Here is an 11765-nt window from a genome sequence, read left to right on the forward strand (position 1 = left end):
TACTAGTCATTTTTATAGTTTTTTTTTTTATTTATTTATTATTTATTATTTATTTATTTATTCAAATCTCACCTATTAAATGACAAATCATATTAATTAATTTTATAAATATGTTAATTAATATAAATAGTAACTTTCTATTTTTTATTTCCTCTTTCTATTAATACATTAATTAACTAGATTATAACCCGTAGGAACCACGGTTATAAAATATTAAATTTTATAAAAAAAAACTTATAATTACTAATCAATTATTGTAAATAAATTATTAATTAAGATATATATTTTTGTATTTATATAAAATTATACTCGTTGTTTTAAATGAAAATGTGAAATATATTGAAGATATATAACAGACAATATTTATTTGTGAAGTAATGAAGAAAAATAACAATATATTCGTGAACATTCATTGCAAATGAGGTATATATATATATATATATATATATATATATATATATATATATATATATATATATATATATATATATATATATATATATATTGAGTATATTGTACAGTTGTTTACATTGTTTTATTTGAAAATTTGAAAATTACATTGTAAAAATGAATAAGTGTCATCCAGGGATTTAATATATTTGAAGGGATTGCATAAAGATGACGTGATTGTTTAAATTACATTTATTAAGGGTTATTGTAATAAATTAGACAACAAATATTACAAATTAATTTTTTGCTGACGTGTTTCATCTATATAAAAGGAAGGAGTGAATTAGTGGAAATTTAATTAATAAGAAAAAACCAAAGACGGATAAGTGACAAATAATTAATTTAAGCTCTAATTTATTGACACGTGATAGATTTGCTACTCTTTTATTAGGTAGGAAGATGTATATGTATATTAATATAGACAGTATATTCCATTTATGAATTTATATTAATTAATTTTATTAGTATTAATTAGTTAAGACCATATTACATAAATAGTCCATATGGTTTACGAAAAGTCACAAACTCACTCGTTACTTATTTTTTTTATGAACATGGTATTTGTGGTGCCAAAACTTTCTTTTAATAAACCCGTGTAATACACGGGGTTTAAACCTAGTAAATATGATTTTAGGTACAAAAGAAATTAAAATAGTAATGTCATTGTAAACTATGACCGTTAAAAAGAAAAGAAAGTGTCTGTTTTAGATTAAAATGACTCGTCTTACTAATTCACAAAAGCAACGTAACAAAAGAGTATTTTTTATAGAATGGTACATAATAAAAATATAATAAAATTAACCATAATTAAAATTTAAAAAATATAAGATTTAACAAACAAAAAACAGTTACATTAGTTTATAAAAACAAAAATTGAATAGTAGATTAAGAAAAACAAAGGAAAATAAAACTTACATATTTTGCTTATATTTGTCGCGAACTTGTTTTTATATTTGCTTAAAACGTCCCTAGGCCATCATACTCGTGATTGTCGGCCGATATCTTCAACATTTTAGTATTGGTTATGGTTTGTTGGTCACGGTGTGCTTCCTTCATTATCTCCACCGTTTCCTTTTGAATTTAAAGACAACCATCAAGCTTTTCCTTAAAATAATAATGTAAGTTGTTTGGTTGATTGGCTCCGAAGATTTTTGAGCTAATCTCGATCCCCCCGATGCCACTCGCTTTTCTTTATCCCTACCAACCGCTCATTGTAAGGGTTCTTCCATTTTAATTATGTGTATATCATCATTTAGGTCGATTGTATTTTGGGGTCTGAATTCTATGTGTAGTTGCTCGATTCATATATTTTGGACAGTTTGTTTGATTCGGTAAATTTAGTAAGCATTTCAAGCACCCATTTTGGAGCATTTATCATAACTTGCCAAGCCTTGATGTATGTAAAAGGTTTATCAGTGCATTAGGTTGTTCGCTATCGTTGAAGATTTTGTTGGATTTGGTAATATTAACTCTCATATCGTGTCATTTTGAAGAAAGTACATCACTGATGATATAAACTCCCTTACCCATTTCCCATTTCCAGGTTTAAAATTTCATCAACACTTTGGACGTTTTTTTTTCATTGACATTCTCTTAGGAGATGGCTACCCAAGCTTGTGCTCAAGATGTCTCCTCCCTTTCCAATTGATGTTTTTGGGTTTGAGAATCTTTAAATAGTGGTTGTTGTGCAAGTGAGATTGGTTGTTGGAAAGAGTTTAGTTGAAATGTACCTTGAAGCAAGTTTATGATCCTGCCACTAGGTGAATCATAATATGGAAATCATCGTGGTGTTTTGTCTTGGGCGAATGCACCTTCTCGAGTTGTGGTATTTGTGTTTTGTTTTGCTTGAGGATTAAAAGGATACTTGTGTATAGAATAGAAAAGGAAAGAGTTGTGTGGAGAATATGTTTAAGACTAAATGTATTTACAAATAAATTTATAAAGATTTTAGATATATTTTATAAAAAATTGACGGTTTTCAACTGTCTCCTCCTCTTCCGCACGTTCGTATGATCATGCCACATTGGGTTGGTGTGCATACCATGGGTTTTCGGCCACATCAACACCATGCCACATTCGAGACACTAATATTGATATTTCAAACAACCTAATTTGTTGGACGAGTTTAGAAATTCTAAACATAACTAAAATGAAAAGTTGGATATGTAAGTGACTTTTATTGTAGCTGAAAACAATGGCGGAGCCAGTAGGGGGGCAGCCGGATGCTACGCCCCCTCCAACTCTTTCAATTATTTAAGAGAGTATTAACCTGAGACTAAATTTATGGCCTATTTCAGTAAATAAAGCCCAAAGCTCCATTCATCTTATTTTAATTTTGAAACTCAGTGTCTTTTTTATTAGGGAGAATTTCATATATGCCCCTCTTAAACCTCAAAATATCATATTTGCCCAACTTAATTTCTTAATATCATATTTACCCTTTATAAACCTTCAAAATATCATATTTGCCCAAATCCTTTTTTATAATGTTTTTAATATTTTATAATCATTTTTATAACTTAAAATTACAATAATAATTAAAAAATTTAACGATATTATCCTTACGTTTATGATAATGAAATGTAAACTTCTAAATTGTTGGAATATCGTCCTCTTGACAAACAAAAATATTCATCTTCAACCCTCTCTATGGAATGTATATTTTGATTGTTTAGTGTTTTTTGTTGATTATATTGTAGATGAATGATATTTTAAATATTAATATTGATATTTTGATGTTTAAAAAGTACATATACGATATTTTGATACTTAAGAAGGGCATATATGATATTATGATGTTTAAAAAGGATATATATGATATTTTGAAATTTTATGAATGGTAAATATGATATTTAGAAATTTTATGAAGGGTAAATATGATATTTAGAAATTAAGTTGGGTAAATATGATATTTTGATGTTTAAGAATGGCATATATGAAATTCTCCCTTTTTATTAACGGTGAAGGTGATGTTGTTGCTAAGAAATATCACCATTTTATTCTCAAATTAGTAATAAATAACCTTTAACTTTTGTAACATGTTAAAATTTTGCAATTTATAAATAATTTTATTATGATTGATAATATGATTTTTTATAACCATGAGGTAAATTAGTCAGGAGCTATAAAGAACTATTGATTTTTTTTTTCAAACGAAAGGAAAATGTTTATGAACTACAATTACAATATGTTAATAATATTATTATTAAACTAACTATATATATAATCAAACAAAGTTATTATCTTATTATGATGTATGCCCCTTATCCCGAAATCCTGACTTTGCCACTTATAAAGCACATTCTACATGTGCATAATACACACTTACATCGTGACATATTCAATCCATCAAGTATGTATAAGTTGTCACTTGCAACCCCTTCATTTTGTAAAATATCAATTTCACCCTTTCATTTTTTAAACTTTTCCACTTCTTTGTTTTTTAAATGTTACGTTGACCCTTTAACTTTGAGCTTTGTAAAATGTGACTCTTACAATCTCCATTTTATAAACTTTTGTGTTTACCCCCCATAGCATATATAATTTGGTTTTCTTTAATAATTTTCGTTCGTTAATATAAAATAACCAATTTTATCCGCCACTACGTCTGTCGATCCCACCAAATCATTTATTTGCTTTTTTATGTATGTGTCGTTTTTTATGTACTTGTTGGTATAAATTTACGTTTATTTATGTTTCGATATAAATTTTGTGTATGTTTACGTGTTTTTTTTTAATCTAGCTAGGTTGAAGTGGCGGCATACTCTTTTTTGTCGAACTTTAGTAATTACGTTTTGGTTGTTGTTATTTTTAGTCTTTGCTTTTATACCATTGTATTTTAGTCTATGTAATGGTCTTACATTTTTATGGATTATTCAAAAACCATACAACTTATAAAAATAGTTCCTAAACTCTTCTCAACTTTTGATAAACTCATCTAGCGCTCATTTCTTTTAAACTTTTAGTTTTTTAGGAAGCTGTGATATGCTATACTGGCTAATCAATTCTCATGCCTTGTACGTATGAAAACATATAACAACCCGCAAACTCAAATACTAGGTCTTATGTAATTTATATGGACCCACCTATGTAATTTTTGCCTTTATGGTATTGTAGATAATTAAATTTCATTATAGTTTAAATTAAACGTAGAAAATTTGAAATAAAAGATTTTACATAAACCGGAGGGGTTAAACTTGGCAAACCAAGGTGAGGCGATTATGTAACAACATCAATCCACCTATGGGTGAACATTTGGATAAGACCGGACCGACTCTTGAACCATACTGGTTTTATAGAAATTGATGGACCTTGGACCAGACCTGTTGAGGCTTACCGCTTACCAGGTCGAGGTCCAGTTCCTGGTTCTTGGACGTAAAAGTGAGCATTTGGACAAGAACTATTTTGTAGAAATTGGTAGACCTTGAACCGGACATGTTGAGCCTGAACCTGGTTCATAGACGTAAAAGTGAGCATTTGGATCGGACCTATTTTTGCAGAAATTGGTAGACCTTGGACCGGACTGTTGAGGCTTACCAGGTCCAAATCCAGGTCTGATCCGAAGATCCAAATGGTCACTCTAGATCCACCCATATATATTTTTAATTTATAAATTATAAAATTTAAATTAGCCATAAAAAAACACCTAGCTGTTGAACCGGATCGGAACGACTCTTGAACCGGACCGGTTTTATAGAAATTGATAGACCTTGGACCGAACCTGTTGAGGCTTACCGCTTACCAGGTCGAGGTCCGGTTCCTGGTTCTTGGACGTAAAAGTGAACATTTGGACCAGACCTATTTTGCAGAAATTGGTGGACCTTAAATCAAACCTGTTGAGCTTGAACCTGGTTCATAGACGTAAAAGTGAGCATTTAGACCAGACCTATTTTTGCATAAATTAGTGGACCTTGAACCAGACTGTTGAGGCTTACCAGGACCGATCCAAAGATCCAAATGCTCACCCTAAATCCACCTATGTATTTAGTGTGTGTGTGTGTTTTTTTTAAATTATATAAATTCTAAAATTTAAATTAGCCATAAAAAGAAACACCTAATTGTTTCCTGTATCAAATATCATACTTGTGTGTCTATGCAACTGCTAGTGTATATAACTAGACTGTGAAGAATGGGTCAGAAAGCTATAAAGCTATGACAACTTTTGGGAAACAAAGAGACAAAAGGACTGTCTATTTAGATTGACTTATTGACTTTATGTAACGTAAAACAGGAGTTGAAGGCCAAGTCAATAAAAATGTGTAGAGTAAAGTATACGTAATATAATAATGATTATTAAAACAGAAGTTATGGAAGGCCAAGTCAATAAAAATATCTAGACTAGAGTATAGCTAATATAATAATGATTAGTTAGAGGATGTTTGAGATTGCTTTAACAACAACCTTTTAGATTTTTCATTTTTCAAAAAAATTAAAAAAATTCAAAAGATGTTTGTCAAATTGAAAAATTCTTTTAAAATAACTTTTAAACAATAGAACAAATATTGATTCTAAAAATCACAAAATCATGACTTGTGGTTGTCCCTCAAAAAAAAAAAAAAAGAAACTTTTCCATCCACACATATTTTAAACCAAGACTTTTGACCCCCTTAACTAATGTTAGAGATTTTGTGTTGAACCACATCTCATCTTCTCATTCCACTTTAACAGTTAGCTTCCTTAAAACAATGGCAGATTGCAAAAGTATATTCCTCATCCTCACAGCTTTATGTTGCTATTTTTTCTGCAATCATTGTTACGCAGAAACAGATACCTTACAACAAGGTCAACATCTTACTGACTGGGATGAACTGATTTCACCAAAGAAGGTATTTTGTTTGAAGTTCTTTAGCTTCGGCAGTAGCATAAAACCTTATTTAGGGATATTCTACAATTACAACACCCTAAAAAGAACTTCTGACGGATATGATAACTTGTACTTGAAAGATAAGCCGGTTTGGGTAGCAAACAGAAACAGTCCGAGCAAAGATATATACGGCGAACTCGTGATAGATATCCATGGCAAGCTGAGCATCTCATCTGGCGGAGGCACTGTGGTTGATCTCTTCAGTCCAACTCCAGTAGTAACACGCAACGCAAGTGCCACCCTGTTGGATACTGGAAATTTCGTCCTGCAAGAACTCCATCCAGATGGGTCAGTTAAGCGGGTTTTATGGCAAAGCTTTGACTACCCAACAGACACCCTTCTTCCTGGGATGAAGTTAGGAATCAACCTCAAGACCAGGCATCGATGGTCACTCACTTCTTGGAGGAGTGAAATGTTACCAGCCGAAGGGTCTTTTACATTAACAGCAGACCCAAATGCCACATCAGGTCAAATGGAAATGGTGATCCTAAGGCGAGGGAATGTCCACTGGAGGAGTGGATCTTGGAAGAATGGTGGATTCGAAAACACTGGTCTACAGTTTTCTCCCGATGTCCACCTCTACTATGTATCTAATGAGACAGAGCAATCGTTTACATATCTAACAAAAACCTACGATTCATCGCCAGCTCTGACCATGTATTTAACCGGTATACTTCAGGGTTCAAGTGTAAACTTAGATGTCCAATGTCGCTCAATCGAAGACGCTGGTTGTGCTGAATCTAACGTCCTTGAAGAGATAAATTGCCGGAAATATTGTTCTTTCGAGAGTGATGATCATTATCATGGCTATGGGGATGAGTATGAATATGATGAAAGCCATAACTTGACTGTTTATGATTGTGAAAGACTATGCTGGAGAAATTGTTCTTGCATGGCCTTTACTTATGCAACCGCTGATGGGGCAGGTTGCAAGACTTTTAATAGTCAGAGGATAGTCAAATATCGAGAGGAAACCAAAGATAGCCGATCCAAGGTCATTGTGTGTCATCCTGGTTATTATGGTGGTTAGTAGTTAAGTACATATTGTTGGTAATATAATTTTCTTGATATATATGGGAAAATGACTTAAAACCCAACGAAGTTTTCAAACCATTCAAAAAATCTCAATCATGTTTTGTCTGTTCAAAAAAACCCAACGAACCTAACATTTTGTCTAAAAAGTCCAACAAAGTTTCAAACCGTTCAGAAAATTCCAATTTTGTTTTGTTTAAGTTCGTTGGGTTTTTTTTGAACAGTCAAAATATGATTGAAGTTTTTTAAACGTTTTGGAAACTTCGTTGGTCTAACAAGTCATTTTTCTGATACGATAATAAGCCACGTCATCTGTTTTCCTTATTTGACTTTCGAAAAAGTGTAACTTAGTTGGGCTTTTTAGATAAAATGTTAAGTTTGTTGGGTTTTTTTGAACAGACAAAACATGATTGGAGTTTTTTAAACGGTTTGGAAACTTTGTTAGGCTTTTAAGTCATTTTCCCTATATATATGCAGAATATCATGAGATGAAGAAGCGGAAAAAGAGGAACCGGATTTTGTTGATCACCGGGATTGTATCTTTTGCTCTACTCCTATCATGCTATCTCGTAGGCAAGAAGCTGCATATTAGAAGTATGAACTTTGACTTTTTTAATCTCCCCTTAGATCCAAATATTATTTGTATATGCTGTCCATCATTACAAAAACTTGATAAAGAAACGCTCTATATATAATGGCCCCAAACCCCAATGTATACCTACAAGATACAATCAGACCCTTTGTACTTTCAATATATTAACAAGTTATAAACTGATGAAAGAACTTTGGAAGCAGTCCTACATCTTACCTCACCTTATACCCTATTCTTGTGGGGAATGGGGCATTGTTATTGTTTGTATGTTTTAAAGAGTACTGATTAAAGAGTTTTGGGATTTTAATTATGTTACAGATGAAAGAGAATATGGACTTTAAAAATAGCCATTCTAACCAAACCTTTTTTTTTTTTTTTTTTTTTTTTTTTTCTATATAAACAAATTAGGGGAAACTGTTAGAGATGCCATGCTGTTTGGTTTTTTAAAAGCAAAGAAAATCCAAAAGCTGTTTCTGCATCAGTTGAGGCGCCTGTACAAAAATATACAAACTGATATGAAGATCAACCCTGAGCTGCATTATTTCACCTTTCAAAGCATCTCATCTGCCACAAACAATTTCTCAAGCGCTAATAAGCTAGGGCAGGGTGGCTTTGGAGCAGTTTATAAGGTAAACTTTCAAACACACTCTATATATAATACTTTTATTAAGAAGATTCCAGATCATATATAAAAGCTGATGCATGTGATGGATTAATTTCACAGGGAAAATTAGTTGATGGGCAGGAGGTTGCCGTGAAACGACTTTCAAGAGGCTCTGAACAAGGAATCAAGGAGTTCAAGAATGAAACTGAACTCATAGCCAAACTTCAACACACGAACCTTGTCAAGCTTATTGGGTGTTGCATTGAGAAGAAAGAGCAAATTCTTGTATATGAGTACATGCCTAATAAAAGCTTGGACTCCTTTCTATTTGGTAACATTAGATGAAACATTTGCTTCATTTTTTATATATATATATATATGATGTTGCTGTTTTTTGGTTGCTGCTACTCATTTAATTGTTAACAGATCCTAGGAAGAAAGGATTACTGGATTGGAATACCCGGTTTGTAATCATTGACGGCATTGCTCATGGACTCCTATATCTCCATAGGTTTTCAAGGCTGAGGGTTATCCATAGAGATCTGAAAGCGAGTAATATCTTGCTAGATGACTACCTTAAGCCAAAAATATCAGATTTTGGTATGGCTAAGTTATTTGGGATCAATGAGTCTGAAGCAAATACAAGTCGAGTCGTTGGAACTCGGTGAGTCCATAACCTGTGTTTTGTGAATATGAGTCCCTTACAAAAACACTTAACTAGTGACTCTTGATTGGATATACAGTGGTTATATGCCGCCGGAGTATATGTTAGATGGCTCTGTTTCAACGAAGACGGATGTGTTTGGTTTTGGTGTTTTGTTGCTTGAAATTGTAAGCAGCAAGATGAATCATGGGACCTATGATGTGGAACACCCACTCAACCTTCTAGGGCTTGTAAGTTATTTGAGTTTCTTCATTTGATTAACATCTCTATATATGATGAATTAATAAAATGTCTCAGGCATGGGAACTGTGGAATGAAGGCAGAGGTTTGGAGTTGATGGATCCAATACTGGAAGATTCATGCACTCCCAAGGAAGTAATGACGTGCATCCATGTGGGTCTGTTGTGTGTTCAAGATCATGCTATGATTAGACCCACCATGTCAGAAGTTATTTCGATGCTCACAAATGAAAATATGCATCTACCTGAACCAAAACGACCAGCTTTCTTCATTGAGAGGCATGACCCAGATTCAGCAAGAGATGATAATCTGGAAAATGGCTCCGTGAATGGGCAATCAATATCAATTTTAGTGGCGAGATAGGAGGAGAAAAAAGCATGTGTAATGCCGTTATATAATGTGTGTCACAAGCTACATGAAAAGAAGTCAGATCGGGTAGTAATACATTGTTCACAATATTAATGATTTATATATAAATTTTAAGTGTTTCAGTTCAAGGTTGTCAAGATCGGGATCTTACCTAGGATCGTTTTTGGATTTACAAGATCGGAATCGTAAGATCGGGATCGAGATCCTAAAATCCCACAAAATAGAATATAATTTTAATTTATAATATTTAATCATGAAAAATATTTCAAACATTTAATTTTTCGATCAAAAGTTATAAAAACTTCAAAATACTAGTCATAAGTCACAATAATAAATGATAAATGATAGATTGGTAAAGAGTAAAAGACATAAATGGTAAAAAAAATTCATTTGCAAAAAAAAAAAAAAAAAAAGATGTTAGGATCGGATCGGATCTCGATCCTAAGATCCTACCTACGATCTTAACCTATTTTAAAAAAGGGAATTTTCGGATTTTAAAGGATCATTAATTCCCTTAATTTTAAAAATATAAAACTTTAAATTAATTCTAATTAAATTTTAACATTATTTTTAATAATAACCGATTTAATTATGTCAAAATGATAAAAATCAACCATAAACTAATAAATATATTTTCAGTTTTATTCTTGCAGAGTTATGATTTCATGCAAGATATTTTTTATAACATGCTTAAAGAATTAGACAACATATTATCAAGAATAAGATTTTTTAAAGAATATGAATAAATACTTTAAGAATCACTATTTACATTCATTAGTAAAGAATAAGACTATAAATAATTATTACATTCATTCGAAAAAACATGACTAATAATGGTTTAAGAATTACATTTATAGTTAAAGATTAAAACTAAAATAGTTAAAAAAGAAAAAAAACATTAAAATCTAACAAAAACGCTAATCCATTCCGAAAGAATATTGTTGTTAAAAAATAATTTATAAATTCTGACGGAATACATTCTGCTATAATAGATTATCCTTCTCTATGTTTTTTTTTTTTTCATTTTTCACATTAATGACAACTTTTTCAAAACCTAAATTCACAAAGAAAACATAATCAACTTTCAAATATTAAAAAATTTAGTGCATTAAATAAAATAAAACAATAAATTATGATAGAATGTGATATACATTCAAATAGAATATAACTATAAATTCTACAAACCAACATCAACAATCATCCCTAAACCTGCAATGTAATTTATTCTGAAAGCATGTAATGTTTCATTATTTAGGATCTCATTCTACTGAATGGAGACCAATAACAAGAATGGATACCAATTCTATTATGACAAAATTGATTACGAGATTCCATTATGTGGTGTGTTTGTTAATTTAGTGCTTAAGTTGACTTGGAATTCAAGATTCTTTTATGACAAAATTAGAATTCGATATTCCATTCTAGCAAAATGTTGCAAGGTGCATATGTACCCTGTTTTGCTTTGATATATATTGTTGTTTCAATGATCTAAACATCTCTTGTAGATTTATTTATCATCTAAGTTGTATGGCCATTTAAGAATACTGATATGTTACACTGAAATAAAAAAAAATCCATGAATGGGGTTTTTATGTGTCTAAAGAAACAAAGCCAGAATTAGAATTTAATTTGGATATGCATTGTAGTTGATTTATGTTCCATTTTAGGGGAGATTGCTATAATTACACCACCAAAATTTAATCAAATAAAACAAAAATTCAAAGTGAAATTTCCAGTAACGTCGACTCCACCACAAAGATGACGAAGATTGGTGGTGAATTACGAGCAAAGGTTGGTGGAGGCATCGACAGAGTGTTGTTGTCATCGACGAGGATGAGTTGACATAGGGAATGAGTTGTCGGAGGAAGAGTCAATATCGAAAGCATATGAAGATGAGGGCACTGGCGATCGACGATGGTATTGGGCGTCAATGATTGTCGGACTTGTGGAC

General features: G+C 31.6%; 1 protein-coding gene across 1 annotated transcript; it reads left to right on the top strand.

Annotated features, from left to right (window-relative positions):
* Positions 1-6053: 6053 nt before the first annotated feature.
* LOC145021789 (G-type lectin S-receptor-like serine/threonine-protein kinase At1g67520) lies at positions 6054-9942 on the top strand. Its single transcript, XM_078976736.1, has 7 exons — positions 6054-7338; positions 7823-7939; positions 8346-8566; positions 8662-8872; positions 8968-9205; positions 9285-9435; positions 9503-9942. The coding sequence occupies exons 1-7, from the start codon at positions 6135-6137 to the stop codon at positions 9806-9808; spliced, it is 2448 nt and encodes an 815-aa protein (XP_078832862.1). The 5' UTR covers positions 6054-6134; the 3' UTR covers positions 9809-9942.
* The last annotated feature ends 1823 nt before the right edge of the window (positions 9943-11765 follow it).

The sequence above is a fragment of the Lactuca saligna genome, chromosome 1 (assembly GCF_052625555.1).
Source record: "Lactuca saligna cultivar CGN05327 chromosome 1, ASM5262555v1, whole genome shotgun sequence".
NCBI classification, from domain to species: domain Eukaryota; kingdom Viridiplantae; phylum Streptophyta; class Magnoliopsida; order Asterales; family Asteraceae; genus Lactuca; species Lactuca saligna.

Excerpts from the sequence above, each read along its gene's own strand:
- LOC145021789 (XM_078976736.1), top strand. The coding sequence starts at position 6,135 with ATGGCAGATTGCAAAAGTATATTCCTCATCCTCACAGCTTTATGTTGC. Across the intron at positions 7,339-7,822 it reads TCATCCTGGTTATTATGGTG|AATATCATGAGATGAAGAAG; the intron begins GTTAGTAGTTAA and ends ATATATATGCAG. Across the intron at positions 8,873-8,967 it reads CTTGGACTCCTTTCTATTTG|ATCCTAGGAAGAAAGGATTA; the intron begins GTAACATTAGAT and ends AATTGTTAACAG.